Here is a 17,591-nt window from a genome sequence, read left to right on the forward strand (position 1 = left end):
GATCAGTAAATCTACAGATATAAAATTTGGGTCATTAATAGGTTAGCCTGTGTTATATTTGAATAATATCCCAATAGAAGTTTACTTACTGGATCTCAAATTCCCTAAGGGAAAAAAATCAGAATCACCACCATTTATGTATTTCTATGTTTGTTCTATTTTATTTTATTTGGACTTTTTTTCTCAGTTCTTACCAAGAATGGCCACATGTATGTGGCACTGAAGAAAAATATTCAACTCTCAATTAACATTTAAACTCCTAGAACTTTTGAAAGCAGAACTAAAGCAATATGATCTTCTAATTGATAAACACAGCAGCAACTTCTGATGCCCACTAAAGTTTGACACAAACAATTCTCTAATAGAAAGAAAGTAAAATATGACCCAAGGATTTTTTTTCTAATTTTGGCTTGATTCCCAAGGGCTAGTACTAGACTCAGTGACCATTTTCCATCAAAAGTAGAAAACAAAGTCCAATTGTAGAAATGACAAGGTTGCAGGTCTGCACTATATTTCAGGAGAAAATGCCAAAGACTCAGCAAGGGGATTTGGGAAGGATGGCAGGCTGATTCAACACAGATCCCCTCTAGATTATGAAGCTACTACTTTAAAAACCCTGGTCATAGAATAATAGGCAAAATTTTCCTGACATATGTAATCAATGACAGGGTTATCCCATTTTGTGGTTTTTTTTTTTTTTTTTTTTTGTCATCTTGATTATTTTTCATTGACTTAAATTCTTTTGAAGGTACCTCAGGGTTTGAAAAATTATAAAAAAATTCCCCAGTGTCCCTTCCTGGAGTTATATCATAGATCTTATTGATCTTGTGCCCTCTTCTTCATTTTTCAAATTCCTTCTTAGAAATGATTTGTTATCAGCTTCCCTCAATCTTTTTATAAAATGTAACAGTTCATGTCAGGGTGCAACTAATCTCCTCTAACACTTCATCCTCATCATGCTCTCAGAGTTACAGATACCTAGAGAAGATGACATATAAGGGAGAGGTGCCTATCTCCAGGCTTTGGACAATCAATCACTCTATCATCGTCTATTGTATTCTTTTGTTCTGTCATTTTTTTACAGGACACATTTGCTTTTCAAGGATCAATATTCAATTTAACTTTCTACGCACTATACATCAAATCTTTAAAAGGTGAAGAAAATGTGTTCCTAGTTTTGAAGTTATTTTAAACTATAGCCAGGTCCTAAGCCAACACCAACTAATGAATCACGTCCCTGTGAAATCCAAGCAGAGTCAGAGTGTAACCTATAAAAGGCAGGTCACCTTTCTTCCTTATTGTTAGGAACATTACTTTAGTAGATATTTTTAAGTAAAATAATGAGTTTAAAAAAGATATTTCTAAAGTACTTAAAACCTAATACCTTTAAGAAATAATTTCTTTTTTTCATTATTTCTTGCTAGGAATGCTATAAACATATTCAAAACCTTATGGGTTTTCTATATGTAAAGATATAATTATATTCACAAGGTCATCTAACATTTTAGTGGTTATTTCACCAATGAATAAAATTAATAATTAAATTTAGAAATTTTCTTACATGAATAAACTTTAAAAATTCAATGTTATAATTATATCATCAGATACTACAACCATATAAATATTTTAAGAAAGAACTGGATAAACCAAATGGAACCATTAAGAAAACCTGGTTTCTGCATTTAAAATAATTTATTTCTAAGTATCCTCACAAAGCTTAAGATGGTCTCTTCAACCCAGCAGTGTTGGACATGTTTCTGAATTAATTTCCACCTGAAAACCCTTGGGATGAAAATTCTAACTGTGTGATAAATTAAGTTGCCAAATGAAATGGATTAGCGATCAGTGAAACTGCCTGATAAGCTGTCAGATCCATTTTAGATTGGTATTCATCCTCTTTCTCCACCTGTTCATTAAGCTCCAAGTTCATGGCAACTCTAGTCACTGATTGCACATTAATAGGCTGTTTATATGGGAAGATGTAGTTAGCCTAGTCAACATCCGTATACTTCTACATTCATTTAAACATTTCTCTGGTTATTTATTCTATTCATAATCCCAGTGTGGGAAAATATAACTTACTTTGAAGTTTAATTTTGGACATGACAGAGATGTGATGTGTCATAAAATTAAAACTTAACAAAGCAAATCACATTGCACTTCAAAGTTAAAAGAAGCTATGGAAATTTTTATACCATAACTTTGCTTCTTCAAAAATATAAAAATGGAATGTGTAGTGAAAAAGTTGCTGCCTTTGTACTGATACTTTGTCAAAATAAAATATTTATTTCTGTCTTATTTAAATGTAAACATTGATTGTTTCTGTAACTAGAAAGCTAAACTACAGAAGAATGCTGAAAAATAATTATCAACCTTCTTTTTTATCAAAATGATCAAATCTTCCTTTATAATAACACAAAATTTACCACTGTCAATCAAAAAACAGCAAATATGAAATACAAATAAGAATACTGTTCTACTCAAATATTAAGCATTGACTCTTTCATTTTTAAAAACAGGGTTCACTTCATAAAAGAAATCCCCATATTACATATAAACTATGGCTTTAATTGCAGAAAAAACAAGTAAACAAATAATTAAATAAGTACATTTATATTCAGTTGATTGAACAAAATGAATACCATCCAGTAGTTTTTTTAATACCTTTATTTTATTTATTTATTTTTATGTGGTACTGAGGATCGAACCTAGGGCCTCACACGTGCTAGGGGAGCACTCTACCACTGAGCTACAACCCCAGGCCCCATCTAGTAGTTTTAAAGTCCACAAAAGTAGAAGTTTCCATACTCATTTTAAAAAAGGAGAAAAAAATAACTTTTTTAGATATTTTTTAGTTGTATATGGACACAATATCTTTATTTATTTTTATGTGGTACTGAGGATCAAACCCAGTGCCTCACAGTGTGAGGCAAGCACTCTACCACTGAGCTACAGCCCCAACCCCAACTTTTTGAAATTAAGTTTACTATTACCTCCATCTATATTGTTCTGCTGTAATAGAATACCTGAGACTGGAAAATTTATAATGGTCATAAATTTATTTCTCATAGTTCTGGAGGCTGGAAAGTCCCAGACAGAGAAACCAACAAGTGGTTGGTGCTTTATTACTGTCTCCATAATATGTAGAAGACATCACATGGGAGAGAAATAAGAGAGGGAGAAGAATCAGGGGAAGAGGGGGAAAATAAAGTGTAAGTACATAGGCAATCTCATCCTTTCATAAGGAACCAATTCTCTGCATAAATGACTCCCATGCTAACAGTATTAATCCATTCATTGAGCAAAACCCATCTAATCACTCTTAAAAGTCATACCTCTCCAAAATGTTGTATTAGAGAGTAAGATTTCAATACATTAACTTTAGGGAACACAAACTGTGAAACCTTTATATGAAACAAAAAAATATATATTTATTTCATTAAATTTAATAGAACTGCACACCAAAAAATTTTTCAATTTTACTATGTAATTTTAAAAATTAAATTGTAAAAAGCAAAAAGAATGGTGTATTCCAAATAGCATGAAATGCCAGTTTGTATCATTATAAAGTTCAACTTTTATTTAAATTTAACTATAATCCACCTCACAAGCCATACAATTACAAGAACTGAACTTGTAAAAAGAGGATATGTTTATTCATTGTTAACTGCAGACAGAATTAGAATCTACTTTCCCCATGGCCCTCATAATGTAAATACTAACTGTATACCATCTTACAGGACTGGTTCCTTCCTCTACAGTCTTGGTCCAACTGTTTCCATCCACATGAAAAGTAGCATTGAGAAGACTTAGTAAACCTTCTGAAGCTGAAGATGAGAAAGCATAGCTGCTCTGTCTAATACAGCACCTATGGAGCTTCACTGATCCTAGGTCCAGGGGTGGACTTTACGATCATCTTACCTACAAAATCTTGAAATTTTAGAAAAACTATCCTCAGTGCCCTCTTTGAACCAAAATGGTAGCCATAAGATCTCCCCACTGCTAAGTGCTGTGCTAGGTGTAATATACCATGAAAGTGAAAAAAAATAATTCATCTCTCATTTTGAGGAACTTCAGTAACCATCTGACCCTACCATCTTAAATTTCAGGAAGAGAAGCAGCAGCATTAAAATTAAGCTACTTGGGTTTCTCAGTTTAGAAACATTCAGCATTGGATGTTACCCAGGCCTCAGCCAACCCGAACTCCATCATCCACTGCCTGCTGGTAAAATCCACCAAGTTACTTGTGGCCTACTAATGTCAATAAAATTTTATCAGTAAAATCCTGCGTTTTACTACACAAGGTAGTAGCAAAACCTATATTCCTTTTGTCTTAAAAAAAAGCAATTTAAAACAACATTGAAGTACAATTCATCAAATCCTATATTGAGCAAGTTTTATATCTTTTACACCTTGAGAGATATTTTAACCCTTCCATACTACCAGGTTACATATATCCAAAAATTTAAAAACTTTTATAACCCTACAATTTCACTTCAAAGAACTTATTCCAAAGAATAATTAAAGATTTTAGCACAGATTTCTCAGCTACAATGATATCTCAGCCTATCTATAATAGCAAAAAACATGAAACCATGTAAATTCCCAACAATCAGAGAGCAATTAAATGAATTAACATTCAAGCATATGATTAAATACTGTGCATCCATTAAAACTTATACATAAAATGATTACTGTATTTACAAACAAAAAATCAATCATCAGATACAAAATGTACTATTATACCAGTTTTATCAAAAAAATCTATGAAATAAAAAGAAAGAACCTGAAGTAAACAAATATGAACTTAACAATAATATGTATAGATGATGTTTTATTATTGTTTTCCCTTTTTTAACATATTAAGGTATATTTTTTAACCAGAAGAAAAGTATTCTTTTTTAAAAATTCAGTTGACCAGTATGTATATAACAAACAAAATATATTTCCCTAAGTGACACTGAATAATTCTCAAAAAGAGAAAAAAAAATCTCTAAATACAAAAAAAAAAAAAAAGCTCAAGCAGATGATGCTGCTTCCCCCTGCATTTTTTTTTCTTTTACTTTCTTATAAAAACTAAAAAAAAGTTCTGCACTTTGTTGCTATTTAACTCTAAGAGATATTTCCTTAAAAGTAGAGACAGGAGGGGTCAAAAATAGAAGAAAACTCCAGAGGGGAATTTCTTGGCAACCATCCATTCCCCTTGGCAATTATTTTCTCTTGAGAATTATCTTCTAATACTTTAAAGGATTTAATGTTTAATTTCAAAAATTACTTCAGAAAAAAATGAAGATCAGAAAAGCAAAATGACAGGCCAGAGAGCAGAAAAATATAACAAATAAGAAATGATGATTTAACACATTACAAAGCTTCATTTTTATTCATACTTTTACCCTGTCCTCATAGAAACTGTTTTCTAGTTATCCTCGCACTAGTTAAAAGAAAGACACTGAGATCCTAACAGCTAAAAGCTCAAATTTATCATTGCATACCTTACAAATTCATTAAAATATTACCATTTAACCTAAGTCATGCACTATTTTTCTAAAACTATAAAAAATACCAAATGCTTATGAGAATGCCCTGCTAATGAAAATATAAAGTTATACTTTCACTTTGAAAACCACAAGGCATTATCTACTAAGGCTTAAAGTGACTCCTATACCAGATAAAGACCCAATAGAAATACATATTTGTTTATAAAAATATATACATACACTATTATAAACACAAACATGTTAGAATGTTCACTGTAATACCAATAGACCCAAACTGGAAACTACCTAAATGCCCACTAATAGTAGACTGGGTATATAAATTGTGACATATTCACATAATGAAATATTAATACCAATGATAATTGTCTACATTGATACCAAACAGTATGCATCAATCTTGCCAGCATAAAGATGAAAAAAGTAGCCAAACAGTGAAGCATAAACAGTACATTGTTCTATTTATATAAAATACAAAATGAATCTAAAATGTAAAACTAATAAAACTAATTTATGCTGCTAGAAGTTAGAACAGTAACTACACTATTTTGTATCCACTACAGGATTTTATGGGAAACCAGGGAACTTTGCAATACTGATATTTTTTTTTAATCTGGATGTTAAATCATAAGTTACCAGTTTGTAAAAATTAACTGAGCTGTATACATTTGTATGTGTGTGTCATTTATTGCTCAACAAAAAGTTAAAAGAAAAATTATAATACAAGAACTCAAAAAAAAATTTTAGTGCTTTATTAGTACCAGGAAATTTCTTATATAGAATCAAATAATAGCTGTCAATCCTGTCCTTAAATATTTTACAGATTATATGAATCTTATTTTTCTAATGATTTCAATTATAATTTCAAAATTCTAATTTCTGAATTATACTTCAGTTGAACAAATACATAAAAATGACATTTAATTTAATCAAGTAAAGGTGACTAAAGAAATTTGTATAAAATAAAATTTCTCAGTGGCCCTGGGTTAGATACCCAGCACTAAATTTTTTTTTAAATATTTCATCATATGCTGTCATACTGCCTGACTCACCTACATAAAAATTCAAATATTCTACTTTAAGTTCTCTACATTAAATTACACCCATCTATTAGATGGTAATCTATCTGATCATATTCTAATCATATGTCACTATCTTCATTTTTTACACAACTATAACAATAGTTAAAATATTTATCACTAAAGTAAACTAAATCTATTCTTTTCCTTGGCCATTGATTCATATAGATTACTACTAATATTGCAGAAACATGATTTTGTTTTACAGTTTCAGAATTCCTGGATATAGGTCAGGTAAATACTATAAAAGTTAAAGTTGGTCATATACCCATCTTTCTGTGCATAAGACTTGAAAACACCCATAATAACCTTATGACATTCATATAAATGTCATTTTTCTAATATTAGAATCAAGATCAGTAAATAAGCATTAACTGAACATGTATATATACTAAGCACTCTGTGAAGTACTTTGTATCTCTTTTGATTTTCATTCTCTGGATTTTCAAAACAACTCTGTGAAGCAACCCTATTATTATCCCTAGTCTACTAATGAGAAAATGCAGTTCAGAACAGGTGAATTATTTGCTAAAGATTATTTGAACAGGAGGTTGAAAAGACATAGTTAAAATCATAATTGATCTGACTTTAAGCCTTATATAATAGCCACAATGTAAATGTACCTTTTCTTGGCATGTATGGGTAGAAAGAACTACTAAATTATAAATCAACCTTCGTTAGTTTTCCTTTTAAAAAATCATTTTTCTGAAAAATTTTAATCTTTGACTAAAGCAACTCCTCTTTATTCTCCTAAAAACCTTTTGAGGATATTTTATTAATAGATTTTTATTGGTGCAATATAATTAACAGTGGGATTCACTGTGACCTATTTGTGCTTGAACATAAATGTCATTTCCCAGTACCTCTTCTTTCCCTGCCATCCTCCTCCCCCACCCAATTCCCTTCCTCTACTCTATTGATTTCCTTTCTATTTTATGAGATACTTTTTTTTCTTTTTTCTTTCTAGCTTCCCACATATCATGATTTAAGTTTTGAGTTTTAATTTTGGTTACTGAGTTAACATGATGCTTCTCAGTTCCATGCATTTACCAGCAAATGGCATACTTTCATTCATTTTTTTAAAAATTTTTTAGTTGTAGATGGACACAATATATTTATTTTATTTTTTTATTTTTATATGGTGCTGAGGATAGAACCCAGTGCTTCACACATTCTAGGCAAACACTCTACCGCTGAGGTACAATCTCAGCCCCAATTTCATTCATTTTTATGGCCGAGTCAAACTCCATTATGTACATATGCTAGATTTTCTTTATTCATTCATCTATTGACAGACAACTAGGCTGGTTCCATAACTTGGCTATTGTGATTTGTGCTGCTATAAATATGGGTATGCATGTATTGCTTCTAATATGATGACTTTAATTCTTTGGGATAATATCAATGAGTGTATAAATATATTACTAGTCTTTTGAGGAGCCTCCATACTAATTTCCATAGTGATTGTACTAATTTAAAATCCTACCATCAGTTCCTTTTTCTCCACATCCTCACCAGCATTTATTGTTGTTTGTATTTGTTATGATTACCATTCTAACTGAAATGAGATAAAATGACAGGGAAGTTTTAGTTAGCATTACCCTGAGAGATAAAGATGTTGCGAATTTTTTCGTATATTTGCTGGTTATTTGTATTTCTTCTTTTGAATTTTGCTTAATTCACTTGCCCATTTATTGAATGGGTTATTTGTTTTTATTAGTTTTTTATGATTCATTTTTTGAGTGCTTTATACATTTTGGATACTAATCCACTGTTGGAAGAGTAGCTGGCAAATGTTTTCCCCCATTCTGTAGGTCCTCTCTTCATGGTCTCACTTCCTTCATTGTGCTTTTTAACTTTATGCCATCCCACTCACTGAGCCTTTGTTTTATTTCTGGAGCTTTAGGGGTTTTGTTAAGGTGTTCAGCACCTGCATCAATATGTTGAAGTGTTGATCTTACATTTTCTTCTAGTTGCAAAGATTTTGCTCTAATTCCCAGCTCTTTGACCCATTTTGAGTTGACTTTGTGCAGGATGAGAGAAAGGGATCTGATTCATTCTTCTACTTATGGATATTTGGTTTTCTCAAAGCCGCTTGTTTAAAAGGCCATCTTTTCCAATGTGTTTTGGTGACTCAGTCCAACCCATTTATGCTTGGAGAATTATCACTTTTTATTGTACAACCCACATCTACAAAATAATGAAAAACTATATCTCCTATAAAATATTTATCTGTGATTATGGTACAATTTAAGTTTTCTCTAATCACAGAATATTGAAACATAAATTAAGTGGATGTATTTTCCACTTATGATCTAGCAAAGACCAAAACTCTATGAACACATTTCGTGTAAGATGATACAAGGACCTGGTCACTATAAAGAGATCATCCTATGTGGTGCTACATTAAGATGCTAGGCCAGCCGGATGTGCCCCCAAGTTACTGTAAACACCTACTATATACTGGCAATATTGTAAATACATTTAGAAATAGAGGAGAAATGGATCTGTGTTCTGTCTGGGCTGAAGCCTTACAGAGAGAAGGTGGCAGTGTCAGGAAATAGAGAGGCAATTGGTAACATCAGAAATTTATTCAAAGAATATTTCAGAAGAAAAAGTCTTCATCATAATGTAAGTATTCTCTCAAAAAAAATCATCAGAAATCTAGGAAAAGCACTTAATCTCTAAGGGCAAGAAGATTTGAGGATGCAACTATTATCCTCTCCCAAAAGAACCACTGAGGAAATACTATGTTAAAACTAAAGAATAAATATATACTTAACTGTATAACTGAAAACCACAAGGTAAGGAACTAATTATCCTGCCCACAATGCACACAGGCAGAGTGTTTTTAAAAGTAAACAACATAGATATGGAACCTAAAAATTCATCCTCTGCCTCAAAACTACAATTTATTCATCACAAGGATGAAACCAAAATAAATTAAGAAAAATTAATTTACCAGCTTTCTTGCATTTCCAAACAGAATATATGGTATATACTTTGCATACAATGAACCTATTTGCTTCTAGGCCTATTTTCTGTATTAGATCTAGCCAATCTCTACATGAAAAAAAGAAATATAATCCACTCTCAATCCAAAATAGTGCCAATAAAATTTACTAAAAGCCACAAAAGTTTTTAACCTTAATTCATCCTTGTATTTATCTGTCTAGGCCTACTGATGATAAATGCATTCTCTCATATATACTACAAAATTGAAACATTAGACGAGAAAAAAATAATCTTACCATGTACATTTTTTTTTTTTTTTGGTACCAAGGATTGAGCCCAAGGACACTTAAACCACTGACCCACATCCCTAGCCCTTTTTGGTATATTTTTATTTAGAGACAGGTTCTTACTGAGTTGTTTAGGGCCTCAATAAGTTGCTAAGGCTGGCTTTGAACTTGCAATCCTCCTGCCATAGCATCCCAAGCCACTGGAATCCCAGGAGTGTTCCACCATGCCCAGCACCATGTACAATTCTTGCACTGGAGAGCAAGGTATTTTTATTTTTTTTATTTTTTTGCCTTTGAAAAGGTTTGGATTTAATCCTTTCATAATTAGAATAAACTATGAAAGATATGCCAATTATATTTCAATTGGTCATGTTTTCCAGATTTTATCAGACTGCTTGACAGCACTTCAGTAAATGACCTGCAGTCAATTCACTAATAGTGCAAGTTGAATTTTTAATGAAGGATTAAAAGATGAGATACTATTTGATAGACATGCTAATTACTAGGTATTTTTTATAAAAACTCCAAATGTTTTGTTGGTTAATACTATTCCCTGGACCCAAATGTCAATATTCGCTGGACAAAAATGTCAAGGAATTGTCTATATTCAATATAAATGGCTTGGAATAATATCATAGTATCTATATTAAAGAATTCATTACCTTAAACTCAAAAGGTATAGTAACAAAATTAAGTGCTTAAGGGAGTCCAACAATGGGGGAAAATATGAAATGTGAGATAAATAGTACAAAAAAAATTAATTAGAAGTTAAGGCAGCTGAGTACAGAGGCACACACCTATAATCCAAGTGGCTCTAGAGGCTGAAGCAGGAAGATTCTGAGTTCAAAGCCAGTCTCAGCAATGGCAAGGTGCTAAGCAACTGAGACCCTGTCTCTAAATAAAACACAAAATAGAGCTAGGAGTGTGGCTCAGTGGTCAAGTGCCCCTGAGTTCAATCTCCAGTATCAAAAAAAAAAAAAAAAAAAGTTAAGGTAGCAAATACTTAGATCTGCATCAAAATACTTATTGGTTTAAACTGGGCACCATTTTCATTGCTATTATAACTAAATTATCTGTACAAAGTATAATATATACCTTTTGTGTTCATTGGTCAATGTTTTTTAAGTCATATTGCTATGGATTACTGACTGTAAATTATTTGAGCTCCTAAATGCACCACAATATGATACTTGCTGCCAAAGAAACTACAGTAAGCAGACATAAACAAACATATCTAACGCAAAAGGACTCAGTTCTATGACAAAGTTCTATAGCATCTCTATAAGTAAATAGTGAATATAGACATACATAAATTTGCTCAGATTGGGAAGGCAGAAATGAAGATAATAAAGTTATAGTTAAAAATGAAACTGGAAAATGTGCCCTAGGTCAAATCATGAAGGATTTTGTTCCATATACTAGGAGAGGACACTTCATGGAATAGGCAGTTGTTGAAAGGTTTTTGGTAGAGAAGTAACATGATCAAATATTACTAGAAAGATAACTCCAGGGGCAACACTAAAAAAAGCTGTGGTTCTTAAATATTAGGGATTGTATATATTTATGAAAATACACTGAGTCTTTCCTTTCTAGTGACATGGCAGACTAGCTATCAAGAAAAATGTCCATTATGTGTTAAATATTTTGAAAATATTTCAAACTTTTTATAAGGCCTGAGCTGGAAAGAAATTAAATATGTTTACTAGAGACCAGACATGATACTAATGAGTGACTCCTCAACAGGGTTGATTTCCAACAGGAGTTGACAGCTGATCTGACATGCAAGGCATACTTGAGGCATTGAGTTCGATCCCTGGCATCACATAAAAATAAAAATAAACGTATTGTGTCATCTACAACTAAAAAAAAAAAAATTTTAAATAGTTTCATCTTTGAATTTGGTCTTCCCTTAAATTTATCATTCCCCAGTTTATCTTCACAGAAGGATCTTTCTGACACATAATCTGTAATGCATCTTTCCCCTCTGAAAAATTCTTCGAAGATGCCCCATCTTCTTTGATTAAAAAATACATAATCCTGTGAAGGTGACACAGGAAGCACTTCCTAATCTAGCCCCTGACTGTATTTGCTCTCTGCACACTCAGCCACATGTGGTTCCCTATGTGCACCATGTGTTTGCCTATGTGCACCATGTGTTTGCCTGTTCCCTTGGGTTATATTCTTTTCTCTATTCCCCATGGCACCTTAAACACAACTCTAATAGAGCAATTTATCATGCAAATGGCAACTGTTAACTTACTTTCTTTACCTCCACTGTTTAACCCAGTTCTTGACTTATAATAAGAACTCAGTAAATCTATGCTGCTTCTTTTGTCAAGTAAAAGTTTCTTACTCTTCAATTTAGGTGGCACTTGAAATTTTGTTAGCTTACCCCTAAAGATTTAAGGATGCATACCAAAATGTTTTCAAGTATCACCGTGAGGTAATTAATTTAAAAGTGTGAATTTCACATGGAAAAGGCTTATTTTTTTTCCTAGAAAAATACTGCTTGTGAAATACAATTTTCATAATCTGTACAACACATATACATAATTCATAATTGAAAATACCACTCTGTTACATAGTCAAAAGTACTTTATTTAAAATTAGAGATAAAATAGGGTCAAACTTAAGGCACATATAGATCAGTGTCAATTACACATTAATTACACAAATTCATGTAAAAATAACTGGTGTTTTAAATGCTCAGGAAGAAAGCAGCTGCTGTCTTGAGTACCACTGTTTTACACTAAGAAAAACTTGTTCAGTGCAATAGAAAAATAATGCTTATAAATGTGGAAGGTATTCTCCATCTTCTCTACTAAGTTGAGTTATTTGGAAAAAGAAATCAGTGGTATGAAATCTATTCAGTATTTACATGTTAGTAATTATGAAAGCTAAAATATATCCCTGGATTAAATTCCTAGTATAAAAAAAAGTTCTTTATCTGGATTGTATGGTAGTTAAAAAAATTTATACATGGGACTAAAATATATATATGTATTTTATATACATATGCGTGCATGTGTGTATATGTATGCACACACACACACACACACACAAATGTAAGTTAAAATGACGAACAATGGGGTGGGGATACAGCTCAGTTGGTAGAGTGCTTGCCTTACATGCACAAGGCCCTAGGTTCAATCCCCAGCACACACACACACACACAAATGTAAGTTAAAATGATGAACAATGGGCTGGGGACACAGCTCAGTTGGTAGAGTGCTTGCCTTACATGCACAAGACCCTAGGTTCAATCCCCAGCACACACACACACACACACACACACACCAAAAAAAAAAAAAAAAAACGATGAAAATATATAGTCTAGGTCTAGACAATAGTTATATACAAATACCAATTTCCTGGGTTTTATATTGTATCATAGCTTACAAAATATCACTATTGTAGGAAGTTTACATGAGTATAAGGGAAGGGTACATAGGACTCTAATTAATAATTAACAATTAATTTCCTATAATTATTTCAAAATAAAAATTTTACCAAAAAATAGTCCTGGAGAGAATCTGAATTTGAGCCTAGGTCTGCCTGATTCTCAACTAGTACTACTTCCCTGCTACCATGACACCTACAAAAACTATTTTATGAAAATATAATCACATGAAAAAAGAATGTATAGGAGGCTATCCCGGGTAACATCTAAAGAAGTTTAAGAAAATTTAAAACGTACTTTATTAGGAAAAAGTTTAAAATATCAAATTATTCCATTTGTAGCTACTAAGACCAAATGTTTCAATGTTCTAATGTAGTCCTGGAAAGAGAATCTTAGAAATCTAATAAAAAGTGATGACTGGGCTGCTCTCGCACTATGGCTGGGAGGCACTGCCTCTCACTTACCTCTTACTAGAGGCAGCTCTAGAGTTTCCTCTCATGTTACCTTGTTCATCTGAAATGTTAACAGCTGTGCCTCTCCTCCCACACCAGGTAAACAAATTGCACACCAGCAAGCTGTAAATAGAGTCATTACACTATACACTTGGCATCTCTTTCCCATCAACCCAGGAACTTCCTGATGAGGTTATCCTTGTGATTTACAGAACATGGCCAGATGACAATTATCACAGCCAGAAATATAAGCTAAAGATGCCAAAGGGAAGTGAACAAAAGTTGCTATTATCTGTAGATCAATTCATTGTATGGCATCTATGTAAAATTATAAATACAAGGAAGAGCAAGATAAAATGTGAAAGAATCTAAAGAGTTAATCATTTCATTTTCATTTCAATTAAAATTAACTATAATGGTTTTTATCAAATAAATAATTTTTAAAACCAGAACCAAATCATTTCACTGTGTAAAGTCCGAAGTGCTAAATATGCTACTGGTCATGGGTACTACAAATTCAATTGTATCTAATTCATTTTCACAAATATATAGTATCAAATAAATTTTAAGAATATAAAGATAGGACACTGCTTTTCCAAGTGACACAGAAAACAAAAAAGGTACCATTTTGTGCTTCAAGGGGGAAAATATAGATACAGAGTTAACAAAAGCCAAAAAATATCATATTTTGATATTAAGTGTATTAACATGGCAAATTTTATGTTATATTAATAACAAAAAAAGAGAAAACTCATGAGAGTGGTCTTCAAGTCTTCAAGTATTCCAAAGGAGATAGATGTCGTCAATTGTACTACACAGGGCAAAACTAGATATATAGTTGTTTTGGTTTTGTTTTCATTTTTCTCCCATATATATATATATATATATATATATATATATATACACACACATATATATATATACACACACATATATATACACACATACAAATAGAGATGTGTATTTAAATATTATAAAATTAAAGCTCAACTATTTATAGAATCTCCGTTATAATAAATCATTAATGACTTGTTAACTGTGGAAATGCCTAAACAGAACTCCATACTGGAGAGGAGATATGAGACCCTTTCCAAGAACCTATCCTCCCCAGTGGCCCCAGAGGTCAAAGCAAAGCATCTTGATACCCAGGGCCACAAAATAAACAGTCCATAGGGACTAGATATAAGGAAGCCCTGTAGCCTGTGAGGTGACTTGAGGATGACATTTTATCCAAAAGGAGTGAGACATAGAGCACAGAGATTAAATGACCCAGACTACTTTCTCAAGAAAAATTTTACATTTTAGAGAAGCAGCAGAAGCAACAGAGAAGAAAGGAAATACAGGGGCATTGGAATAAAAAGAGGAAACAGCACTTATTATGGCAAAGCTGCTACATACAAAGTAACCAATACCCAACTTAGGGAAGAACAAGCTGACTAGGCTTCCAGCCTTCTTTCTAGGTCCCCAGAATTGTGGAAGGTATTCTAGGAAAACTTGATTTCACCTACCAAGGCATTTTCCTACTACCTTGTGTAAATTTACTCATCAGAAGAAATCTCTTTTTTTCCCCTTGGTTTTTGGTTTTCTTTTGTTTTGTTTTCATCTTCGTTTTTCTCCCTTTTGTTTTAAGCCCAGGGCCGAGGACCTAACGTAGGGCCTCATATATGCTACGCAGTAGCTCTGCCACTGAGCAAAATCCCCAACCCTCATCAGAAGGAATCTTTAGACAATGCTGAACTTTATCTGAACCCCATACTCCTGGAAAAATAATGACAGTCAAGAAATTACTCACCTTTTCATGTTCTGAGAAATGGCTTACTGCAAAGAACCATTCTTCCTAATGACTTAAATAAAAGGCCAGACACAGACCCTCCAAATTCCCATTCTTTATCTCATACATGATCACCTCAACTGTTTTCATTTATTATCTGGTTGTTCAATGTCTGGGAACTGGACTTTACCAAATTTTACTCAGGTTTCTTACTTTGGCCCACACTTCAACAATGGAAGGTCAACAACTCTTCTTTAATGGCTCCTGCCAGGAATCAGCTGACCTCAGGGAATATTACTGTGCATTCATACCAGTCCCTCTTCCCATTCCCCCACACCCATTTTCTTCTAGCCTTCTTTATTTCCCCTATAAAACAAAAGTCCTTTTCTGCTTAATCCTGGAGATGCTTATAGATCGCAAGGTTAAAATGGTTTTCCCTTTTGCAATTTTCTTCCTCCCCACATGGCAATCATCCTACTGTCCTATGTTAATTAATTAATAGTCTTTTGGGATAAAGCCTCTCCTTATCTATGCCCAAATTTGTTTTTATTTGATAATTTCAGTCTGTAAAGGATCTAACTTTACAAAATACAAATTAAAGCCATTAAATATCCTCATATTTATTCCTTTTATTTTATTTTATAGATTCGAAATTATTATGTCTTTCTTGATATATGACCTCATTATAAAATACATGGAAACATAGACCATCATAAATAACATGTTATACTTCCCCAATGTTCAAATAGAAAAATTAGACTATTAATTATTAAAACAAACTATGATTGCTAATAAAGCATTTCATAATGAAAATGAAAATCTAAAACCACACAACTAAAGTTTTGAAATAAAAGAAATCATTTCTTTTTTTAATTTTTGTTTAATTGTAGATGGACACAACACCTTTATTTTGTTTATTTACTTTTATGTGGTGCTGAGGATCAAACCCAGTGTGTCACACATGCTAGGCAAGCACTCTACCACTGAGCTACAACCCCAGCCCCAAAGAAATAATTTCTTTGGGTTTTACTTTTATCTAATATAGTTCAATCATCTCGTTACCACCTATTCAACATGAAAATAGCTTAAGGAACTTGTGTTCACTTTGGCCAATTATTAACTCAAGCATGAAACTAAAAATCATACAGTTGCTAAAGTTACTTCTGAAAGATTTTCTGCAACAATTTTCTACTTCTCCGGTGATACAGAACCCCAGTCTCAACTTAGTTTCTCTCACTCTAGAAGGTATTGCAGATAGCACATTAATTGTGGGACATATATAAAATAAATCCTCAATGTTTTTAATCCAGAAAAAAAATACATGACATTTCCATACCAGAAAGGATATTTTTCTAAGTTACTTCCATTTCTGTTTATGAAAAATATTTTGAAATAATATTCATGTAATAAAACATATCACAGAAAAATGAACTACTCACCCGCATTGACTATAGCATCTATCTCTAGCAATGTGATGTCACCTCTATACAGAGAAACTTTTTCACTCAAACTTTTCTTCATCTGTAATGTTTCCTGAGTATTTTCTTCTGTAATAAAAGGGATACATATTAATAGTAATATCATAAATTTAATTGACAACATTTAAATCAAGATAACCATAAGAATCAATATGGATTATTCTCTGCTACAAAAGACAGTGGAAATAAGTATTTTAATACCAGGAATAAGTTTATTATGTATTTATTTTATATTCTTCAACTAAATGCACTATCATGCACATACTGGGCATTTGCTATATTTTGGCAAGTTATTCAATATTTGCTATTACACATTTATTATTATTATTAAAATGTCCATTTTAAGATAAAATTATGTACCACTACATTCACAAGGAAATAAGAAAAAATGTGCAAATATGAAGAAAAAATAACTTTTTTGTGAAGGAACTTATTTCTGTTTTTTCCAGTTACTTAAAAAGCACCCTTGAAAAAAATATTTAGATGAGCCCCCACACAAAATAAAATAAAATAAAAGGGTCAGCTCTTTGCTAATCTAAAATAACAAGCTATACCTCAGGACATATTCAAGAACATCTGAATTTGTAAAATTGTCCTTCTAATCAAGTTGGATTTAACCTTTCACTCTAGAGGACACTGTTAGATATGAAAGAGAAATAGTTCTACCCAACACA

At 32.1% G+C, this 17,591-nt stretch overlaps 1 protein-coding gene across 5 annotated transcripts in view; it reads right to left on the reverse strand.

Moving 5' to 3' along the window:
- The window catches only part of Macrod2 (mono-ADP ribosylhydrolase 2), a 1,986,218-nt gene that overhangs the window by 1,898,172 nt on the left and 70,455 nt on the right, over positions 1-17,591 (reverse strand). For 4 of the 5 annotated variants that reach the window (XM_071608716.1, XM_071608713.1, XM_027920569.3 and 1 more), the window contains exon 3: positions 16,879-16,986. The exons of the other annotated variant lie outside the window; for it this stretch is intronic. In XM_071608716.1, the coding sequence (XP_071464817.1) occupies positions 16,879-16,986 (108 nt within the window). The remainder of the gene's footprint in view (positions 1-16,878; positions 16,987-17,591) is intronic. 5 annotated transcript variants of the gene reach the window in all.

The sequence above is a fragment of the Marmota flaviventris genome, chromosome 2 (genome assembly GCF_047511675.1).
Source record: "Marmota flaviventris isolate mMarFla1 chromosome 2, mMarFla1.hap1, whole genome shotgun sequence".
Classification (NCBI taxonomy): Eukaryota; Metazoa; Chordata; class Mammalia; order Rodentia; family Sciuridae; genus Marmota; species Marmota flaviventris.